The sequence below is a fragment of the Carex rostrata genome, chromosome 23 (assembly GCF_964058835.1).
Source record: "Carex rostrata chromosome 23, lpCarRost1.2, whole genome shotgun sequence".
Taxonomy (NCBI): Eukaryota; Viridiplantae; Streptophyta; class Magnoliopsida; order Poales; family Cyperaceae; genus Carex; species Carex rostrata.
The window spans coordinates 7541543-7564797 of NC_135940.1; the positions used below are offsets into that span (position 1 = coordinate 7541543).

Here is a 23255-nt window from a genome sequence, read left to right on the forward strand (position 1 = left end):
TAAAACTGATCCTAAGTTATTTCTTTCTTCAATGGGGCGTCTAATTCTCACTATTTGGTGGTCAAGTTTTGGTTAACCAGTTGAACCCGAAAGCTCAATACAAGATCAAATAAGTAGTCCAAACAAACTTCATAGTTGATAGTGAGATTTGCTATATTAAGATTCTTATAATCTTTCTTTGTTTACATTTCTTGACAATTGTTTTGGTACATACTACTTATCCATATACAATTACACTCCTATTCATCTCTACAAGTATAAAACCCATTCACCAAACAAAAAGGAATCTACAAAACCAAACCCTCTATAAACCACATGTTAGCATCTATCTCTACAACAACAGAAGAAAACAACATATGAGCTAATGAATGTATACAACATCTGCACCCCTCATTTCATTTCTCGATCCAGCCAAGGCACAAGGGTCTCACCTGAATCAGGCGAGATTCCACCACACCTGGTGCAGAGAAACATTGATGGAATCTCCTTATCATCAGTAACCCCGACACAGCGGGTGTGGTGCCATGTGGCGCACACATCACAAGCCATCATCCTCTCTCCGTCGTCCTCTTTTGCCCAGCACCAGCACTCCACTGCCCCCATATCATCATCCCCTCCCTCATACCTGTTATTAATATGTAACGCTATACTTAATAAACTACGTCCCACATTAGTAAAACAAGGGTAACCCAGAAAAGGTTGTAAAAAAGAAACGTCGCGACTAAGAGAAGTATAAATAAATGTCAAAATATGATCTGAATTCTGACCTTAGTGTGCTCTCCAGATCGACCCCATCACCGATAATGCCGACTGTTGCACCAGACTCGGCCCCACCAGACATTACTGGCTCCCATAAATCCCCAAAGACACCTTCCACAGCCCGGGCCCGGAACCTTTCCATGATACAATAGGTCTCCCTCATGGCACGCTCTGCTGCCACAACCAAATCACCCACCGAGGCATGGGGTGCTAGCACCACCACCTCCCCAGGCAGTGGCTGTGGGATCCCTGCCATCTCCCATGGCATTGGCTGCCATTTCACAAGAAATCGAAGCTTGTCGTCAGTGTCATCACGCAGCCCCCAGTGTTTCGCCCAGTGCTTACAATCAAGTATAACACGTGCCCCCTGCCAACGTCCCTTGACAACTGACTGGTACAAGGTGTCTATATCCCGGCCGATCTCCTCCTTACTGGGCCATGTAAGGCAGGCAAGCGGCTGCTCTTGAGTTGGAGTTGACACATCTAGATCTACATCATCATCAAGACTGAACTCCAAGACACGGGTCCTGGGGTGCGGGGTCCGGCGTACTACTTGACCCCCCACGATGGTGTCACCTATGGATTTCACAACAAAATCAATTAAACCTGTATCGCCTATCACTTGCCTGGCTGCATCTCGCACTTCTTGTCTTGTCAAGGTACAACTTTCACGTAGAGCCTCCACAATAACCTCAGCTGCGTACCTCAGCCGGCGTACCGGCCACCGACTCTGTAGACTCTCTGCAACCTCCTCAAAATCTCGGCAGCAGCGCTTTCTCTTGTTCTTGTTGGTACTAACTGCTGATGCTGACTGTCTTCTTTGCTGCCAAGCAGGAACAGGAGGTGATGGCAAACAATGAGGGTAGTTTTCCTTGTGTCTTAGATCAAGCAGGTACAAAACAAACTCCCGAATGGTACCAAGTGCTTCACCAGAGAGCTGGCGGTAGACATTTACAATCTGGTGAAGTTCTTTTGCAAGTGGGGAGTCATCGCCTAAATCATCAACAAGTGAGTTGACATGTAAAGAAGAAATAGTATCAACAGCCTTGTGGTAGGTTGACTTGGTGATGCCATAACAGCCATGTGAGAAATCGTAACCCCACCGAGCAAACCAAGGCTGGCCATGAGAGAGGGAATACAAAAGGCGTAGAGGTAAAGAGCGGGAATTGACTGACAGGTCTTCAACTGATATGGACCGAGTGCACAGGGAGTGACAGAGGCGATCCCAGAAGTCCATGAGGTCATGGCCTTTGAGGCGGCTGCCGGACGAGCAGCCACTGATCGAAAGAAGGTGGCCAAAGCCGTTGCAATGGAGAAGACCATGAAGAAGGTGAGTTCGCCAATGGATGAAGTTCTCAGGTAAAGGCCGGGGTCGTTCCCACTCTTCTAAGGAAGGGATGATTAGGTGGTACCGCCTCCTCGACACCAAATGGTGGCTCCAGCCTGAAAATGCAAATAAATTTATAATTATTCATTTAAAATAATAAAAGGGTAAACATGACTAATTAACGTTAATCATAACCGAATTTCTGATTGCATCTTTATCAAAGGCCCCACCAAAGTAAAATTTAAATAGAGCAACGACTTATAAATTGCCAAATTAAAGGCAACAAATTAAAAGAGCCTTCAGTCGTCCCCCAATTTCTAAACAACCTCGTAAGAATAATTTTAAAAGTACCCCCACAAATTGAAAGCACTAAAAGTAACTTCCAGTTAATTATTTATTCATCAACAATAAACTTCAAAGCACAAGCAACGTTTGCATTGGAGCTAACAACAATTACAATAATGTATACATTACTGATGCGCATGAAAATGAAGTCATTCTATATCAGATAAATGAAACAAGCACTAAAACTATACATAATACAGCCGATGCAAAAAGGTTCGCAAATTGAGCTTTTAGTTAGCAAAACCTGATATTTAAATTATCACATAAAGCGTACCAAGATAGGTATACATGTAAGTGCTATTACTGGTATCAACCAAACAGTAGTCAAGCACTATTAATACTAATAGCAACTATGACCTGTAACAGTGTATGCTTGACCGTAGAAATGAAGTACTGAAGTGTTCAGAGTTGATGATCATCATGATGCAAGCTACTAGTGAGCAGCCCAAAAAGAAAAAGAGGAGGTGTTAAGACTAAAGAATACAATATTTTGAATTAAGGACAAAACTGTCCTTTTAAAAAAAATTAGCATTGATCTCTATTTTTCAGTGATTTGAGTAAGAAATGGGGATATTAATAAAATTAAGTAAAGATGGGGAAATAACTATGTTTAAAGTTGTGATGGACTGATGGGGAAATATCTAAATCAAGAAGTTTTTTTTTTTTTTGAAGGTCAGTAAGTTCCGACTCACTGACAATTTCATTGATTAGAAAAAAGGTATTTACATCAAGGCTCCTAAATTTCTCTTCAAGAAGTTATAAAGGGTATATATCTAAATTTCTCTTCACTTTTATTGAGCAATTAGTATTTCTCCGGTCACAGCAGATGGCTCACAAATTTCATGCAATAGGCATGTGTGCCAAAGATAAGGAGAGACCCATTTCATTAAAAATGGAATAAGAGCCGATTTCTGTTAAAAACAAAAGAAATTGTACTCTCTAGTCAAAATTAAGTGAAAGCAAGCTTGATTTTGAAATTGTACTCACCGGCGCACCTACAGTAGTCGCACAACGGTGTAGGCGAAAGGTTGACACACTCCTCGACGGTGTACAACGGAATCAACGCGCCGGTGCCCTCATCAATCACTGTAGTTCGCCAGGTGGTGGAGCGTCCATCAGCTGCCACGGCGTACTTCTCGAAATGCTTCTCCAATAGCTGCCTGATGTTGTCTCTGAAAGCTCCGGCGAACTCTGTCGGAAACCATCTCATTCCATACCCCTGATGTTGTCTCTGACAGCTCCGCATCACTCGCTCCTTTTCTTTCCTTCTTTTATTTATTTCTTGATTTTAGCTATTTGTGAATTGACGACTTTGCCTCGAACCCCTGAGGTGGGGCCCAATTGTAATTGTAATTGTAATTGTAATTGAGGAGGTTCAGGTCAGGCGGTTACGAAGGGTTAATTAAATTTTAAACCGTTTCACTCCCTCGTTCAGTTAGAAATATGTTCACTTAAAGTCAGATACGTTATATTAACTATCTTTCGTGCAGCGGGTCACTGGGAATCTAATATCATAGTATCATACTATCGCACCATATAGTAAGGCCTAAGGCACAACCTACAATCAATCAATCATAGCATGGTTCCCAAATCCCAACAGCAAGACTAGTGAGTGGCTATCTTTATAATTATTAAAATCTTAATTAGTTAATTATATATTAAAATATAATTTACTTTTTATTTTTAGTATGTAGTAGCTTCTTTATTTTTCTTATATGTGGTGAAAAAATTTATTATTTAAATTTTCTTTTTGATGCACCACAACAAATTATTCGTTTACTAAAACCTTGTTATTTAATTAATACCTATGTAGAATTTTATAACAAATACATAACACGATAATTTTAAAGCACCTTCATGTAAAATTCATTATGATTCTGCTCCTGCCTGCTCTTTTTTTCTATTCGAAAAAAAATATTGCGATTTAGCTTCTCAATATACGCTCTTCATACTTTTCCTTTTTTTTTTCCACCTGCCAAAGCGTATTTTAACATTGAAGACTATAAATAAAAATATGGTCCTCAAAATTCAAGAAGTTTCCATTTTAACTCTTGAGTTTTTTTTTTTTTGTAAGATTTTTTTTTATAAAATTAACTCATGAAAGTCAAAATGTTTAGTTATCATGCATGACTTTTGATCTTTTGTATCTTTGAACTTCGTTTCTTCAATTAAGAAGGATGGCCCACATATATATAAGAAACCCAGACTTATATGAGATTCTAAATTCACAAAAAAAAATGCGCAAAACAATTTTTTTTAAACCCAAAGCATTTTTTTGTTGTATTTAAAATGTTATATAAAAGAAAAATAAAAATGTGTTTACAAATTAAGGACACATAATTGGTCAATGAAAAGTTTAATTATTATATATTTCACTATCAGAGTTTGTTGCAGTGAAGAACTAAAAAATTTGAACAACTAATTTGAAGGATCAAGCTGACATATTTAATTAGAACCAAACATGAAATTAATTCTTGAAAATTGTGATGACTATGCAATAATGTGCTTTGAATTCAACTAGCAAGTTGTTATAACTTAGTCAAACATAGACATACTAAATATAAAAATAAACGTGTTTTATAATTATTTATCCATTAATTGTAAGTTTGTAACATCATGTTGATATCTTGAAGAAGAGAACTACTCACATTTCTTCTCTCCCAAAGCTCATGATATATTTTGAGGTGAAGTTAATTTGAAGGTAGAGATGGTTCCTTTGGTGCTCTTTCTCTCTCTTTCCTCTTACCAAGTTGCTATTCTCTGCCAATGTGCAAAGACTCAAGTAATCTCTCTCTGTCTCTCTCACCCTCCCTCCCTCCCTCCCTATCCCCTCAGTGCTGTTCTTTCTATTGTTATCCTCAGTATATAAATTTTTTTCTCTTTTAGGAAGGTACAAACGTATGTATATGTAATTTAGAACTTGTTCAATATTTCAGCTTCCCTAATTACCTAATGTGCTATAGTGGAATATTGATGTCAATAAATTGATGTCAACTATTTTTTTTTATTTTTTTGTTGTATTTAAAAAGGTTATCCGATAAAGTTAAATACTACGCTGCACTTTTGTCGCTACATCGACAGAGCGTGTTGCACCGCAGCCGACGACCTTGTGATCAAGGATCAATTCACAAATATGAACATCTCTAATGCTGCATGTGCTGATGCTATGAAGTCTATTCTCTGTGCGGTATGAGAACATATTCCAAAATTTTTACAAGTTTATTTGTTCTTCTATAAATTATTGGATAGTTGCCATGCATATGCTCTTCTGGTAGGCTTAATTTAGAGAGTATATCCATTAAAAACTTCTTAAACATTTAAATAAATTATTGAACATCTTTCTCCTCCGTACCTTCTGTTTTAGTGCCCTTAGCCCCTTAGAACGCGTATCTGTTATTTAAAATAATATATATATATATATATATATATATATATATCATATTTTATCAAAAAAATATTCATAATTTAATAACGACAACCACAACTACTACTACTCATTCTAATGCTTAATTAAATACCATAGCCGTAGTTTTTAAATTTTGTTATACAATAATACAACTGCACTCTCTCTCTCAAAATAAAAAATAAAAAATAAAAATAAAAAAACTTGCCAACAATTTACTTTAGTTGTAAAACTGGTTGATTAGTATTATTAATTGCCAATATAACAGCTAAAAAGTTGATATTTGGGATCCTATATATGCTCAATTAATGCACGTGATTCCAATGCTTAAATCTTATAAAGGGATATTTATACTTTTATATTTTTTTCACTGTTAATTATTTTGGATAGGAAAAAGAAAATGTATCGTTAATTATTGGATTGTTCAAATTTAAAAATTAATATTTTTGTGCACATAAAATTAAACAACTCAAACCAACCATTCAAATCTAAAAAAATGGTCTCTGCGAGCCACTTTGTTGTAACAATGTACAATTTGTTTTAGAACCAAGATAATATTCTTTATGTGAAAGATCACACATTCAAAACTAAATGAAGAATTCTTTGTAGATGTTAAACATTTGAATAGCTTAATTTCCAAGCTTTACTCAAAAAAAAAAAAAAACTTTTTTTTTTCCTTTTTGCCTTTATGGCCATAACAGGATTTAATAAGCACAAATATAGTGAGACTTAATTGCTCTTCTTTTCCCATATGCATATTTGAGTTTTTCTTTTAAGATAGACTTTAAATTAGGGGTGTAAACGGATATTATCCGATTTCGTTCGGATCGATCCGGAAAATTATCTAAATTATTCGATCCATATCCGTATCCGTATCCGTATCCATATCCGAAAAATTATAATGGATAAGGATACGGTAAGACCTTTAACTATCCGTATCCGACAGTTTATATTTTTAAACCACAACAAATGTGCTATATGTTCTTAAATTGATTTATTAAATTGTATATTTTATAAATAATTTATTAAATTGTATATAGATCAGTGTTGTAAATAACGGTATGCGGTCGTCGGACGGATAGGGTACCGCCAAGTGATTAATCGGGAATAATCAGAAATAATTGGCTATAATCGGGAATAATCGGTCGATTAGTCGGAAAAATCTATGACGGTTTGGTCACCGCCAACGACTAATTGGATGATTAATCGGCCTAAACAGACATTTTTTACAATACTGATATAGATATATATTTTAATGAACAATATAACACTATGACATAATTAGTGACTAATATTTTAATAATATAATAGATGTTTTGTAACCAACAAAGCTAATTATGAAAATATCCGTATCCGTCCGATATCCGATCCGTATTTGTATCTGAGGCTATCCGTATCCGTATCCAAAAAATTATAATGAATACGAAAACGATAAGACCACTATCCGATCCGTATCCGACCGTTTACACCCCTACTTTAAATTATATGCAGACAACAATATGAATATTCAGTTGTGAAAAATTCTTGATAATGAACTAATTAACAGTAATTAAGTTTTGGATTCATTCATTCAATACAACTTGCTTAATTATAGTTTTCTTTTTTTTAATCTCTTTTTAATATATTGTAACTATAGAACGAAACTAGAAAATTGAGATTAGAGATTATAAAATATATAGTGTAATATTATTTTATATGAGGACTTAAACATAATAATGTATAAAAAAATTATAAATTTTCAACCATCCGTCTACGTGTAAAATGTAACCAATTAAGGGAAGGTTAGGAAAGCGAATATAATGACGTCAAGTTATCAACATATATATACTCATAAAATTCTAGGAATATGATTCTTTTCACACTAAATCACTTGTTTAATATATATTACTATATTAGGCTCTAATAAAATAAAAGAACGAGTTCATCATATATAGCTTGCCAGGTGTCGTTTTAATTTAAGAACTACCTACTACGTAGCAGAGAAGGTGGTCTGCATAATTGCATTGACAATTTCGAACATTATTGTTTTATTTTATAAATAACGCTGAAGCCTAAAGTCAAATGCAAGATAATTTTTTCATAAAGATACGGAATAAAAATAAAAAATCATGTAAAGCAACATAAAATTATTTACGATTTATGTCACATCATCACATCACACCTCGACAGAAATGAAACACTTTTTTTTTTATTGTTTAGGGTCAGATGTGCCCTCTAATTTCCTGTATAACCCCGTGCTCCTTCAAATTTGTATAGGAACAGGATGCTGAAAACAAAAATTATTGATTAATTTTGATAACATTTTTATGATTTAAGAATTTCAAAATAAAGAACTATCATCATGTTTGGTTATGGCCTAAAGGGTGAAATAAGGAGTTTAGGTCTCGTTATTCCATCAAATGTGTCTTAATTGAGCCGGACTAAGATGACATAAGTTAATCTTTAGACCGGCCTAAATTGAACTACCTCACATGGTGGTTTAATTTTTATTCCACTTCGTGATCTAACTTGAATGATTATAATAATATTTTATTTGTATATAATTAGTATATTATTATTAATAATTACTGTTAGTATATGTAAGACTACATATCAAACTTCGTGGCCTAACTTGAGATTATGCATATCAGCATATGTAAGACTACATATCAAACTTCATCTAATATAAATATTATTTAATCATATATCAAAGATCGTTAAACTTAAATCATTCAAAATATTAAATTGTTTAACACTTTAAAATATAATAAATTTTATCATTTTTAAAGGACAATAGACGTATTAGTTCATCTTAATAACACTGCATTTGTTATGGAAAAAAAAAAAACTGTGACATATCAGAGGAGAGGAATCATGAGTATAATCGAGTAACCTCAGAATATGTATAAGGTATACCCTTCTTAGATTTCTTACTTTGCTTGAAACATGCTACCAGATGGTACTATTTACCAGCTATATTCCCATCCTATGAGTCTAAATTTATGTACAGGTTTGCTGACTTTTGTCAGAGAATTTTTATTTATAGAACTAATTCTCAAATAAAATATTTGAAGAAACAATCTTTGATCTAGTGATTATGCATAAATTTTTATCTCAAAGATAGAAGTTCGATCAACAATTCTTCTCCAAAAAAATATATATATATATATCCGACATGGCTGCAAGCATGGGGCTATTTTTATAAGTTTTCTAATGTTAAATAGTAACAAAAAAAAATAGTAAGGTTTCCAATTTATAAGTTTCTAAATAGAAGACATTGTCACATTGCCTTAGACCAAACACTGAGTCTGGCTGTTTCTGAAGTGAAAATCCTCGAATTGGTAAGGTACCTGGCACCAGCTAAATACCATGACAGTAAAGAAAAGATGAAGAAAGAGGGGCACAAAAAAAGAATACTAGCATCGACCATGACAAGAAAAAATTGCCAAAATCATCATCGCAATATAATAAAAAAGAATCAAGTTAACAAAGATTAAAACATAACTGGCACGTCAGATAATATAGAGTACAGTGCTGTGCACCAGATGGCAGTGTATTAATTATTACCATTAACAGAACCAAGTTTTCTAACAAGCACCTCTTTTACTAATAAAAAATCTCCACTTTTCACAAGCAGCAATGCAACACGTACGCATTCGAGTTGTACAAAACCTCCCAGAAATTTCCGGTTCTCTGCAATAACACTGACATCACCTCGGCACCTCCTATGAACTCCACAACAGGCTTCTGCACAGTGACCTGGGATGCATGCAAGGATGTCGCCATATCTAACTCTCCCTTTTCCAATGACAACACACTCTCGACCAAGCTATCTGACACGTACAAATCCGCTACCGACTTCTGTACAAGCACCCGTGCATCCGCCATCGACCACAATGTCTGTTTCAATGGCGGCATCTCGGTCGGGTTTAATGGCACTCAATCTGCTCCGGCACCACAAGGTGCATATGTCGTGCCTTTGCAATATGTTGAAATGTTGCGTGTATTTCGAATTTCCTTTCGTTTTGAGCATATACATTAACTTGAAATACGTTATATATCTTGGTAGGCATATGTCTTGAGAGGCTTTTTAACATGACATATAACAACTTCCAACCACATCCAGACGGGTCCAATCGGGTTTTTCTAGCGACTCAATCTGGCAAGATCTTTTTAGCTACCATTCCACCTCAAGGGTCAGGAAAAACCCTTGATATAGACTTGAGTAATCCATTTATTGACCTGACTGATGTGGTGCACTTTGATAACGAGTTGGGGTTGACTGGCTTCGCATTCCACCCGAATTTCGGAACAAATGGGAGGTTTTTCGTGGCATACAATTGCGACAAGTCTAAGTCGGCTACCTGCTCTGGCAGATGCTCGTGTAACTCAGAGATTAACTGTGACCCATCAAAACTCGGCATGGATCAAGGTGCGAGGCCATGCCAGTATCATGCGGTTATTGCAGAATACACTGTCAATGGTACTTCAACCTCTCCAAACACGGTATATTGCACTTCTTTCTTTATACTATCTATTATTTTGTTAGCAAGTTGCAGTACTAGATCTTTTCTTAACTTTTTAACCAGTCAGATTTGGATCTTTACGCATCAATTGGACTCTCAAGTTACTTTCATTTGCAAAAGACAAGAAAAATTATAATTAAACTGGAACGAGGCTATGTTACTTTGCAAAATGCGGGTTGGTCTGTGCTATGGATTCATATCTTCGTTTTCAAAGTCCAAACAGTCGATCCGAACAGCTCCATGATATCCATGTGAAATTGTACTTGGAGATCAAAGTTTATATTTTTTTTAGAATACTTTTACTACTTTCTTTAGATAATTAGATAATCATCTAATCTAATCATTGTGGACCATCCAAAAGTAGTGATTTTCTACCTACCTAGAAAATATAAAAAGTTTTCCCCTAGCAAATTTTCATATGGAGATCACGTTGAACGGTTGAAATTGACTATTTGGATTTTAAAAATGAAGATATGGATTCATAGCATGGACTGATTCGCGTTTTACAAAGTACCTGCATTAGGAAAGTACCGATCAGAAGGGAAGGACCAAAACCAAACTCGTATTCAAGTAACAGATTGTGATTTGTTGTGCTTTTCAATATTTTTAGGCAAAAGTTGCAAATCCGACCGAAGCTCGCAGAATACTCACCATGGGGCTCCCATACACAAAGCACCATGCAGGACAAATATATTTCGGGCCGACTGATGGATACCTATATTTCACGATGGGAGATGGGGGCAATACCGGGGACCCCTGGAATTTTGCTCAGACCAAGAAAGCATTGCTTGGGAAATCTCTAAGGTTAAACATAGATGTCGTGCCAAGTATGTATCTGCGTAAAAATTGATTTCAGTTAGAAGTTAGAGCATATTCTGACATTTTTTCCATAGGTAGACTGAAATAATACTATGTCATATAGTCTGTACCAGTAAGAAGTGGCTGTGTTACTTTATATAAAAAAAAAAGGGTACAATTTTATATTTAATCAGACCCTAATTGAACAGTACTACCTCATAAAAAGTAAAAGCAACTCAATTTGTTACCGTAATTAATCTCAAATCATTTACTATGTTGGTGTCTTTTGACCTGTAGGTCAGGATGAGATAGACAACCTTACCTTGTGGGGAAATTACTCAATTCCAAAGGATAACCCGTATTACACCGACAAGACATTCAGGCCTGAGGTTTATTCCTATGGCCATAGAAATCCATGGCGCTGTACCTTTGATTTTGAGAGGCCAAATTACTTATTTTGTGGAGAAACCAGTCAGGTAATCTGTGATAACTTGCAAAAAAAACACTTGCTATAATCAGTCACACCAAACTTTAGTACTGATTTTCAACATGTATGCCGCTATAAGAGAAACAGTTTTCAGCATGTATGGCCCTATACAGTCTTTACCACAAGACGCTAACATTCAGACAAATTGCTAAGTTTACATGTATAATGGCAAACATGTAAGTGATTAGAAGTGATATAACACATAATTTCTTAACTTACATAGACCTCCCAAGTCTAAACCTGATTCTAAGTTACATCTTTCTCAATGGGATGTCTATCACTCTAATTCTCATAGTTAACAGTGAGATTTGTTATATTAAGATTCTTCTAATCTTTCTTTGTTTACATTTCTTGAGAATTATTTTTGTTTGTTCAACTAGGACACATATGAAGAAATTAACCTTATAGAAAAGGGAGGGAATTATGGGTGGAGGATTTATCAGGGCAATGATCTCTATAATCCTCCATGGGCGCCGGGTCCTAACATTTCGGCCAACTCCATAGACCCAATTTTCCCAGTGTTGGGCTACAATCGCTCAGAAGCAAACAGCAATTTGGGCTCTGCAGCAATTGTCGCCGGATATGTGTACCGTGCAAAAACTGACCCATGCTTGTATGAAAGGTATGAATAAGAATAGAACTCAGGTAGTTGTGTTGTTCAGTATTGCTGTGTTAATCACACTAAATTCTCTGTATCCCCATTGCATCTTAGGTACATCTATGCTGATTTATACGCAAACGACATGTGGGTAGCAGCAGAGACCCCAAGGGGCAGTGGGAATTTCAGCAGAGAAAAAATTACCTTCACTTGCTCCAAGACATCCCCGATCCCGTGTGATTACACCGGCAAGAGCACACTCCCCTCGCTTGGCTATATATTTTCTTTTGCTCAGGACAACAGCAAAGATCTGTTCTTCCTGACCACCAAGGGAGTATACCGGGTGGTTAGGCCCAGTTTGTGCAATTACACCTGTCCAATAGAAACATTGAGCCCACCCCCACCGCCAGCTTCACCGCCCTCGTCAAGTCTCCAGCTGAAAAGCCCAATTATGTCGGTACTGGTTTGCTTGTTTATTCTTCTTGGGTCAAAGATTTAGGTTAGATGTCTAGTGTGCTTTTCTTGACTCTTTTTTTTTTTCTAGGTCTTCTCAATTTTCTTCTCTTCTATTTGTACCTTTTGTGGGTCTCTTCTTGGATCATTTGTCATTTATTGTTTTGTAAATTCTGTGTTTACCTTCCTTGTATAACATTATCTGACAACTCTAATCTAGTTCTGTACTAGGCTCCTAAGAAATAATTTGCTTTATCCACTGTTTTTGTTATGGGTGCCTTCTTGTTGATTGCGCAACAAAAGTTTAATTTTAAATTGAAGGTGTACCAACTACCAAGGTTCCCAGGAGAGGATAATTGCACAATTCTCAATTAAAAGAATATTGAGGTGAAATTGTGAAATTGATGATCAATTGTTGCTCTGTTTGGGCAATTTTACAGCAGACTTGAGTTTGAGAAACTTAGAAAACTAGTATTGTTCAAACTACAAGATTGTCGTATTGTTCATTTGATAAACCGGAATTGACAAACAAAATAAATTCTCAATGCAGCATTCTTTTCTATTTAGTCATACTGATTCAAGTCAAGTAACAAGGGCAATATAATCCAGCAATGCTGGTTCTATTACATCTCAACTATTAAAACTGAGTCCACATAATAAAAATAAAAAAGAAGCAATTACAAATTAAGCAATTCCTATCCAAGACTTAGCTGTCCAAAGCACCTAGCTCCTTCATCTCCTCTAAGAAAGCCATATATGAATCATCAACACTCTGACTTTTGGGACCCCCTGGCATGCCAGTTGATTCAAGTTTGACAGAAGCCGATGGAGAGGGCCTCAGAGCTGATACAGTAGCCGATGCCAACACTTGTGGCTTTGGTTTTCCTTTTGGCAGCACTGATTCTCTCCTGACCCGTACCGATGCAGGAACCTGCTCACAAAAAAAAATTAATCCCCATACATGAGAAGCAATTTTAACCCTACTGAGTGAAGGAGTGCATGAGATTTTTCTGAACAAGGCATATTATTGTCATTTTTATGTTAAAAAAATATATTTACACGTATGTTTATGCCCTTATTCACTCATAACTAAGCTCAGAACTTTTAAGTATGACGTACAACGAGGATAGTTCAAGAACACTTTTGACATGAAGTTGTAAACCTCATCAAACATCACAAGGTTGTACAAAATTGTCAGATTTAAAAGATTCTAGAACCCCGGTATTAGACCTTCATACCCAAGCCCAGAACACACATATACAAAACAGAAATACCTATATAATGGGCTCAAACATACATTATAGCTTTGTACAATACGACGATGTAAGGGCAGAAACATAGCAAAACAGTTAAAACTGCTGGTTCCTTTCATATTTAGACTAAAACTAAAACAGGCTCACTGCTGTTTTAGTTTACTGAGAAATTGGTGTTTAAAATACTGAGCACGCATTGGAGTTAAAATTGAAGGTCGGTGAGTTTATCTGTAGGATTAAATTTAGGGTATTAGAAGATTTTGTTATTGATATGTAGGAATAGGATCCTTTCAGCATCTATACAGTTTTAGCAGACAAAATGGCAGTACTCTATATAACCACTAACATACCATAGCAGTTAATTCAGGGGTGTGCTGAGCAAGCGGCCTCTTCACCACTGTTGGTGCAGCAGATTTAACATATGATGGCTTCTGGGGCATCATTGGCGGGCCTGGAGCAACACCCGGTGGGCCGGGCCAGAGCATAGGTGGTGGACCCGGTGGCAGAGGATAAGGTTGCTGCACAACCTGTGCAGGTGGGACCATTCCCAGAGGCTGTGGTGGTGGAGGCATGGAAGGTCGACCAGGTGGTCCTGGGGTCATCTGTGGGGGGCCCATTTGCCTCATGTCTGAAGGTGGTGGAAGCCGCACCACGCCAGGTGGTATCATATGAGGAGGGAGAGGTGGTGGTGGTGGGAGAACCAATTTTGATGATTTGGCAGGTTCATTGGTTGTGGTGGGACCACTGGTGGGAGTTGGGTTAGATGTTGTCACGTTGGTCTGGGGTTGGGGTCCATTTGGTTCAGAAACTGAACCAGGAGGCGGGGGCGGTGGTGGAGGAAGCACAACACTAGCCTGAATAACAGACCACAAATTACAGTTTTACCAAAACAAACAAAATTATAGAAAACAACATAATGAGAATTTAGATCCCAGTATTCCACCATAAGGGCATACCATGCAATTAAATTTTTCCTTAATTCTACTTTTGTGAAAACAATAGCCAGAAGAACAATGAAATTATGAACAGTTGCGAAATGCATAGCCTAAACGGCTAAACCCTAAACCCTAACAGTTTACAAATACATAACTAAAACATTATATTTTTCCAAATTGTTAGTTGTATTGATAGCATTGTTGTTCTTGTCATCATTTTTATTTATTTTATATATTCAGGGGTTTGGTGCTTCACTTTCACTTGACTGTGGATGCATGGTTTTTAAGCTAAACTAGGAGATGAAATATGCCAATGATATCAGAATGCTGAATTACTCATTGAATGAGACCCTCTCAACTCCAATCAAATCTGAGAACAAAAAGTAAAATTAACCAGTAAAAGGAGTTACCATGCCAGAGTCTTTCAAATTGGCATCATCTGAGACCACACTTTTGCTATCACCAGGCTGTGGGGGCCTCTGAGGTGGTGGAGGTGGAGGGGGCAGGACAAAACCAGCAACCTGCTCTCTGGCAGGTGGGCCCGGTGGAGGTGGAGGTGGTGGGGGCATGGCTGGTGCCTTTGCATCTGTAGGAGGGTTTGGTGGAGGTGGTGGTGGAGGCAAAGGTAATGATGCAGGAAGAGATGATGAAGAAGGTTCATCAGAAATTGGCAAGGGAGGTGGTGGTGGAGGTGGCGGTGCTGATGGGCCTGCCTCATCAGGATCTGACATTGATGATGACGCTCCTGCATTGGAGGAAGAAGCTATTGGAACCCTGGATTCTAATCATGAATGAAAGATGTAATGAGTGGAGAATTGCCAAAATAGCAAAACAACAAATACTATGCAGATAAAATGAACATTATGTCCAATTTTTTTTATATGAGACGAGTTACTTCGAACTATCTTTGAAGCTCCAGCAATTCCCATTTTGAACCCTAAAAATTACTAACATATCCATCTGGTCTGTGATTCATTCATATCAGTTTGGTCTTCAATTATATTTATTTTTAAAAAATTATCCCAAACTGTTACAGCCATTGTAGAAGTGCCGGTGGGAACAGTAATTGTATATGTATCTATTACAAAATACTCATACTTTACATATATCACAAAACCATTCCAGTTAACCTTGTTAGCTGATTCGTATGATTATAATCAATTCATTCACAGTCACCTTCTCAAAAATAAATTGGCATGTGTTTTCCCATTATTGTAAAAAAAATAATTCAAATGAATCAGCTTCATTCAAATTTGTATTATGCTCATGATTATTGCAGAAAATATACTATTAACATTGAGGACCAAGTAATTAATAAGGAGGGGAAACAGAAATTAACTCAATGCATGCAAATCCACATTTCCCAACCTAAGCACAAAAGATTGAATCATTCAAAAGGAATTTAATCATCAATTATGTTAATACACGATCCAAATGAGTAAAGAGAGGTGGTATGTGAAATAGTACCTATCGATGGGTGGTACATTGGAGGTTTCCCTGGAGGTGGGGCCCCGGTAGGGTTCAGCGTAGGATGATAATACACTGAATCCTGCATTTTCGATAGTTTAGTTTGACATACAATAAATCAAAAGGACATGAAAAAAATTTATGTAAGAAAAAAGTAATAGAATTCTACCTCGGGCTTTGGTTGATCTTCCTTGGCAATTGGCCGTCGTGGTGGGGGACCCAAGTGGCTGGTAGGTTACACCACAAGATTACATCAGAAAAATTATTTAGAATAACTAATAGCTTGAAGACGAGAAAATATCAGAAAAAAACTCACCTGAACATAACAGGAGCCTCACCTTTCTCTTTCATCTTCTCTTCATATTCCTATGAAAGAAAATAAGATAAACATATTTATACATAAAGAAATTTGGCAGACTGCGTAAGTTACTAAGAAATATGATCAGTTGAAATGTTAGAGTTCAGATATAGACATTTTGGCCTTATATCTAATAATTTTATTAAGGTAAAGCTCAATTCATCAAGATCCCGCATAAATTTTGCAGAATAAAAAAAGCTACTACAATAAAAATTAGATTCTCAAGCACTAGTTCAGTAAGAACATAAAATATGTAAAATTTTCTAAGAGTTATCAGAAAGAAATATTATAATTAAGTTTCTTCAGGGATAGAAAAACAAACCTTCCTCTTTTTCATAACTAGATTCAAAGTATCCTCTAGTTGCCTCTTTTTATGCTTTCTAGCCTTATCCAAAGCACCATCAGCCTCTGTACAAATCACCAAAATAATTAAAACCTAAGAACTCGAAGCATTTAACAAATCAATCATCCAAGGGACGTTTACACCTATAAGAAGACTTGACTAGACATCGATTCGAATAGAAGTACCAAGTATCAAAATATTAGGCTTTGTTTTGTGATTGAGAAACACATGCAGAGGGAGAGGAGGGAAGAGAGAGCTTGCCTCCCATACACCCCACTTTGGAGGTTGCAAAGTTAAAACATTTGGAGTGAAGAGAAGGTTAGTTTTGTGTCCTCACTTCTTCTCAATAGAAGTTACGAAGCAAGGTTAATTTTTTCCCCTCACTTTCCACCCTTCAAAAAGCTTAAAAGCACATATAATATACTGCACATTCGACTAGCTAATATATCCATGCTACCAAGGTTTATCCAATATAATGGTAATTGATTATATACACCAATTCAGCTAATTGTAATTGTAATATATTATAATAAAACTGGAACAAAAACCCAACAAGCAGTCTGAAAAAAAGAGATTAAGCACATGACAGAAGGATATGACAAAGGGAACATTTGAGAATTAATAAGAAATACTTACTCATCTTCTCCAGCTTATCAATCTGCTGTTTAATTGTCTCAGGATCCTTCTTCAAGATACCAACCTCTCTCACCTTTTTTCTTTCTTTCTTATTCTAAAATCACAAAATAAAGCAATTTGTTGTTGTTAAAAAGAGGGTTAATCAATAGACAGTGCTATTGTCTGAAAGACCAAACATCCTCTAGAAAATTGAAAGCTACCAAGAACTCCAAAGAAAAAAAACCAATCCCTTAATGCAAAAAAAATTCAAGAACAGGTTTGAAAATGAAGAGTACCCGCTTGAGTTCCTTTTTGCGGATCTCCTTCCGATAAGCATCGGTAGGGTTCATCACCTTCCCTCCCTTCGTCGTCTTCATCTCGACTCGCTTCTCTCACTTCTCTAAACACCCTTATCCACCTCTCTCTCTCTCTCTCTCTCTCTCTCTCTCTCTCTCTATAGCGCGGAGCAACGGCGGTCGGCCACTAACAGGAGGTAATCGGAGCGCGTAAGAGGGTTAGACTTAGGCAGTTCGGCTCGAGTCAGACTCCGATGCAGATATTAGAGAAGAGCGGGGACACCCCCCCTGGCCCCATTAGACGATGTGCGGAATCCAGATCAATATCTGGGCCTAGAACCTATCCGCTTAAAACCGGGCCTGACCGTATTTCGTTATTCGGCCCAGTGGATTGGCAACTCACGCCTTGTTTGGATTAGTGGCCTCTTTATGCCGAGGGTACCTCAAGTGATTATAAGAAATGATTTGACCGAAACAATGTAGCCAGAGCACCAATCTATGTTTCTCACCTCCCATTCCTACATAGGTTACTCTTTCTCTTCATAAACAACATTCTCATGCCCAAAGTCACAATCAAAACAAATCTTGAGTGGGGACCCATGTACTACATTCGTCACCTCATTCAATTGGATGACAAACGTATCAACATACCCTACATCATCCTCCGTCACATAAGGAGCTTTTTCTCAAGCACGGTACATACACTGCCATATGCCCATCTCATTCACAAGATCATCCGCCTCAATGGTATTCAAATACCTGAAGAAGAACAATTCTTCTTCCCAATTAATTTGGTTGATCACTTGACCAAAATTGGGTGGATTCATGGTCATTCAACCTCTGGTCTAAGGCGTTTTGAACCCGATACAAGAGACATAAATCTTTGGATAAACTTACCGGGTGCATTATCTAATCAATATTGGGACCTGGACGAACAAGTGGCCCCGGTACAACCTCAACCACAATACATGCCACAACCTCAAGCGGGTGAGTTTGTCCCTCCACAAGGCCAAGAAGCGCAACTGATGTGGTTGTGCCAACAGATGAATGCTCAACGCCTTGAGATTTCAACAAAACCATCAAGCAATGCAAAAGAGGTTCGAAAATCTTGAAAAAGGGCAATTGAAGATAAGGAAACAGTTGCGAGCACATGCCTGAGCTCTCAATACGCTTGATGAAGTTCAATCCAGTCTCTCAAATCGCTTTGTCAAGCAATATGGTCCCTCGGGAAGCCCAGCACGAGCACATGTGAATCTTGTTGAAGAAGAAAAGCTGGATGATGAGGAAGAGGAGCATGAAGAGGAAGGTGAAGAAGAAGAAGAAGTGGCCGGTGCACAAAACGACAACATGGATGACGAGTAGATCATACATTTTTTTAAATCTAAAAACTTGCTAATTTAATTGCTATGCATGAACAATTTACTTTAGTTGCATGGTTAATTTGGATCTTAATTAGCGTTAATTTGTTATGTTGAATTGGTTTAAATTGTTTGTGTTTGTGCTTGAGTTAGTTAAATTGTTGCAACTATTGTTTAGTCATGGTTTAAAGTGCAAAACTTGTTGAAATGATCAAAAATTTGGGGTTTAAATGCAAAAATATCAATTGCTTGACATGTTGGAATTGCTATATCTTGGAAATTTGTTTATTGATGATTGATATGTATGAGATGTCGAAATTTATATGAATAATATGAATTGATAACTTGTCAAGGGCAAAATTGCAAAATTATTGAATGCATATATGTGTATATCTTGGAACCTTGACATCAAATGCATGAAATAAGTTGACTAGTGCTCATTGTTATGTGCATTATGATATGCATGAATCAATTTGTCAAATGGACAATCATTTTTTATTGCCAATTGAAATGGACTTGTAAATTGTCATATAAAATGCTAGAGTAATCCCTCAATTTTATTTTATTTATGATTTCTCGATGTTATATTGCTAAATTGAGGGGGGGTGCATAATTTGAGGGGGAGCACTTTCAATTAGTGCTAATTTGTCACCCTTTCGTCAATTTCCAAAAGGGAGAGAAATTGGTACAAATGGCTTGACATGCAAAATTAAAATTGGGTAAACTAATTTTGAAAATTTTTGAGAAATTTTTGATTTATGCACTCACTCGCATTGTATGTTTTTGCAAATCGTCAAAAGGGAGAGATTGTTGGTTGAGCAATAATCTTTTTCGTCTATTTGACTAATTTGCAAAAACATACAATTATTGAATTTTACGATGTGTTCTATTTCTGAAAGATATGTAGGTTCAAGTCAAATGAAACTGCATTGTGGAATACTTGGACTGAAGAAGTCATGAAGACACTTATCAAGAATACAAATTGTAAGATTAGAAATTTGATAAAGTGTGTGTGAGGCTGTCTAAACAGGGATAAAATGTTGGTAACGTTTTCAAAACGTTGTAACGTTTTATATTTGTCAGAAGTAACAAACTGATCAAAGTAAGAAACAACTTACAACGTTATAATGTTTAATAAACGTTGTGATGATTTAAAAACGTCATAACGATATATAAACGTTGTACCGTTTTAATAGCTATAGAACCACTGAAGCACAGCTGTACAGTAACAACTTGAAACGTTGTAACGTTTTATGGATGTCAAAGTTTTAAGTACAGCTGTCCCAAAGATTAGAATTCAAATTTAAACGTTGCAACGTTTATTCAAAACGTTGTAACATTTTAAATAAATTTAAGCTTCAAAGAGGTTCTATTTTGATCAAGTTTTTACAGGCTAAAACATTACATAACGTTTTGATGAGCTGTCAGAAAATTTAAACCTAAAAATCGCACTTTGAACTAAAATGTTGTAACGTTTTATAAAACGTTGGTAACGTTTTATGTCAAACAGCTCATTTTTGAGCTGACCCTATAAATAGGTGATTGAGCTTTCTTCCCAAATGACCTGAGCCGACCCTAATTAATTCAAAAGCGATTTTCTGAGAGCTTAGCCTACTCCATTGTTGTGAGAGCTTAAAACTTCAAAATCTCTCAAACAACCTCAAACTCACTTCACTAATCTCAACTTAGATTAGGTTAGAGTGATCTATTGAGTGTTTCTCTTGAGTTTCTTGAACTATGAGACCTTGTTCTCATCTCTTTGAGTTGGCCGTTTGACTTCCCGCTTGGTGTGTAAGGGCTCAACGGTTTACAAGTTGTAATCCTTTCGTATTGGGTAATAGAAAGGCGCACCACTCAAGGTTGCGAAGCCCCGAAGATGTAGGCCTTTGTTTTGCCGAACTCCGTTAACATCCCGCGTGTCGAATTTCTCTAAACTCATCTATTTACTTTCAATTGCTATTTAATTTCAGTTTTTGATCAATTAGAGGTGCCCCTTAGTACAACATGTATATGTATATATGTATGTATATATGTATATATGTATATGTATATGTATATGTATATGTGTATATGTGTATATGTGTATGTGTATGTGTATGTGTATGTGTATGTGTATGTGTATATCTGTATGTGTATCTGTATGTGTATCTGTATGTGTATGTGTATATGTATCTGTATATGTATATCTGTATATGTGTATGTATATGTGTATGTATGTGTATATGTATGTGTCTATGTCTATGTGTATGTATATGTCTATGTGTATATGTATGTGTATGTATATGTATATGTGTATGTATATGTGTATGTATATGTCTATGTGTATGTCTATGTGTATGTGTATGTCTATGTGTATGTCTATGTCTATGTGTATGTCTATGTCTATGTCTATGTCTATGTCTATGTCTATGTCTATGTCTATGTCTATGTCTATGTAGATGTATATGTATATGTATATGTATATGTATATGTATATGTATATGTATATGTATATGTATATGTATATGTATATGTATATGTATATGTATATGTATATGTATATGTATATGTATATGTATATGTATATGTATATGTATATGTATATGTATATATGTATATCTTATACATATATTATAAAAATTGGAAAAAGAGAAGAAGATCAACAAGCTGTCAGAGCTTGGAAATTTTTGAATAAATATCAAGTTCTTAATTAGTGTTATATTTAGACTTGTGATATCCAACTGACAAATAAAATCAAAGTTCACCAAAAAAATAAAAAAAAAATAATAATAAAATTAAAGTTATAAAGAATTACGACATCACTTCATAAATATATCAAATATCTTATTTTTTGGCATACTCTCTAAACAAGAAAACTTTTTCTTCACAAAATTATTTAAATCAAAATACTAAGATCTCTAAAAAAAGAGGACCGTCCGTGCCTGTGGGCCAGGCGGTCCGCTTGTGTTTTGGGCCGCCCGTGGACCAGGCGGTCGGGACATTTATAAAAAAAAATTAAATTGGAGGGCATTTTTAAAATTTTCTTTTTTTTTAAGGGTATTCAAAAAAATGGCCGCTAGTTATACTCATATTACTTGATGTGTGAGCTCTTTTGTTTTGTTGAACTGATTGATGTAAGGATCTGGTATACATTTCTAGAGGTCATGTACCAGCTGTTTGGTACTGATCGATCTTCTGTTGAATGGTATATTAATGAAATCAGTGGGTTTTAGCTCACTTTTATATAAAAAAATAGTATTATTTATTATCTTTAATTTTAATGTACAAAATCACGATATTATAATTTTAAAAGAATATTAAGAAATAAAAATAGATAAGAATAAAATACGTACAAACTAAGATGTTTATAAATTAATACTTAAAAGCAAGTATAATTATAATAGAAATTTAGATATATATATACCTATCATAACTTCTTCATCAATTAGATATTACTCCATCAAAACTTTAAAATTAGTTATTTCCCAATCTAAATATAACTATATTATAAATGAGGGGGGGGGGGGGGGGGGGGGGGGGGGTCCGATACCTTGTGTCTTTCATATCTCATTATACATCATACTTTATATCTTTGTTTTTGAAGTCTAAACTGTCGATCTGAACAACTCGACATGTTATCCATTCTAAAATATACTTGGCGATGAAATTTTTTTACTATTTTTTTAGATAAGTAGAACATTACTGTTTTTGAACCTATCTTAAAAAATAGTAAAAGAAATTTAAAAATTATAAAAATTTATCTCCAAACATGTTTTAGTATGGATAAGCGATTCAGATCGGCAATTTAGACTTCAAAAATAAAGATATAAAATATGAGATATAAAAAACATGAGGTATTGGAATCATCCTCTAAATAAATATACCCACTTTTAAATTAAATCAATTAAAACACTTAAAAATAGTAACAAAAAATTGAAAGGACAATTATACCCTTACATGTTAAATGAATTTGACA

General features: G+C 35.8%; 3 protein-coding genes across 4 annotated transcripts; 1 reads left to right on the plus strand and 2 right to left on the minus strand.

Moving 5' to 3' along the window:
* Nucleotides 1–147: 147 nt before the first annotated feature.
* Nucleotides 148–3734, minus strand: MMD1 (RING/FYVE/PHD zinc finger superfamily protein). The gene is made up of 3 exons (XM_078325346.1): nucleotides 3419–3734; nucleotides 768–2202; nucleotides 148–625 (listed from the first exon to the last, which is right to left on the minus strand). The coding sequence occupies exons 1-3, from the start codon at nucleotides 3675–3677 to the stop codon at nucleotides 391–393; spliced, it is 1929 nt and encodes a 642-aa protein (XP_078181472.1). The 5' UTR covers nucleotides 3678–3734; the 3' UTR covers nucleotides 148–390.
* Nucleotides 3735–5067: 1333 nt separating this feature from the next.
* LOC144575052 (HIPL1 protein-like) lies at nucleotides 5068–12776 on the plus strand. Its single transcript, XM_078325175.1, has 8 exons — nucleotides 5068–5213; nucleotides 5461–5618; nucleotides 9451–9775; nucleotides 9883–10319; nucleotides 10950–11166; nucleotides 11435–11613; nucleotides 12005–12246; nucleotides 12337–12776. Exons 1-8 carry the CDS (start codon nucleotides 5198–5200, stop codon nucleotides 12719–12721), a joined length of 1959 nt encoding a protein of 652 aa, XP_078181301.1. The 5' UTR covers nucleotides 5068–5197; the 3' UTR covers nucleotides 12722–12776.
* A 434-nt stretch (nucleotides 12777–13210) lies between these two features.
* ELF5 (proline-rich family protein) lies at nucleotides 13211–18287 on the minus strand. Of its 2 annotated transcripts, none has more exons than XM_078324592.1 (9): nucleotides 17943–18287; nucleotides 17668–17761; nucleotides 17011–17096; nucleotides 16647–16696; nucleotides 16500–16557; nucleotides 16331–16412; nucleotides 15274–15608; nucleotides 14279–14782; nucleotides 13211–13606 (listed from the first exon to the last, which is right to left on the minus strand). In XM_078324592.1, exons 1-9 carry the CDS (start codon nucleotides 18021–18023, stop codon nucleotides 13382–13384), a joined length of 1515 nt encoding a protein of 504 aa, XP_078180718.1. In that variant the 5' UTR covers nucleotides 18024–18287; the 3' UTR covers nucleotides 13211–13381. The 2 variants fall into 2 exon arrangements, with proteins under 2 accessions (XP_078180718.1, XP_078180717.1); XM_078324591.1 differs by having other exon boundaries at nucleotides 15274–15644; nucleotides 17943–18267.
* Nucleotides 18288–23255: the final 4968 nt, after the last annotated feature.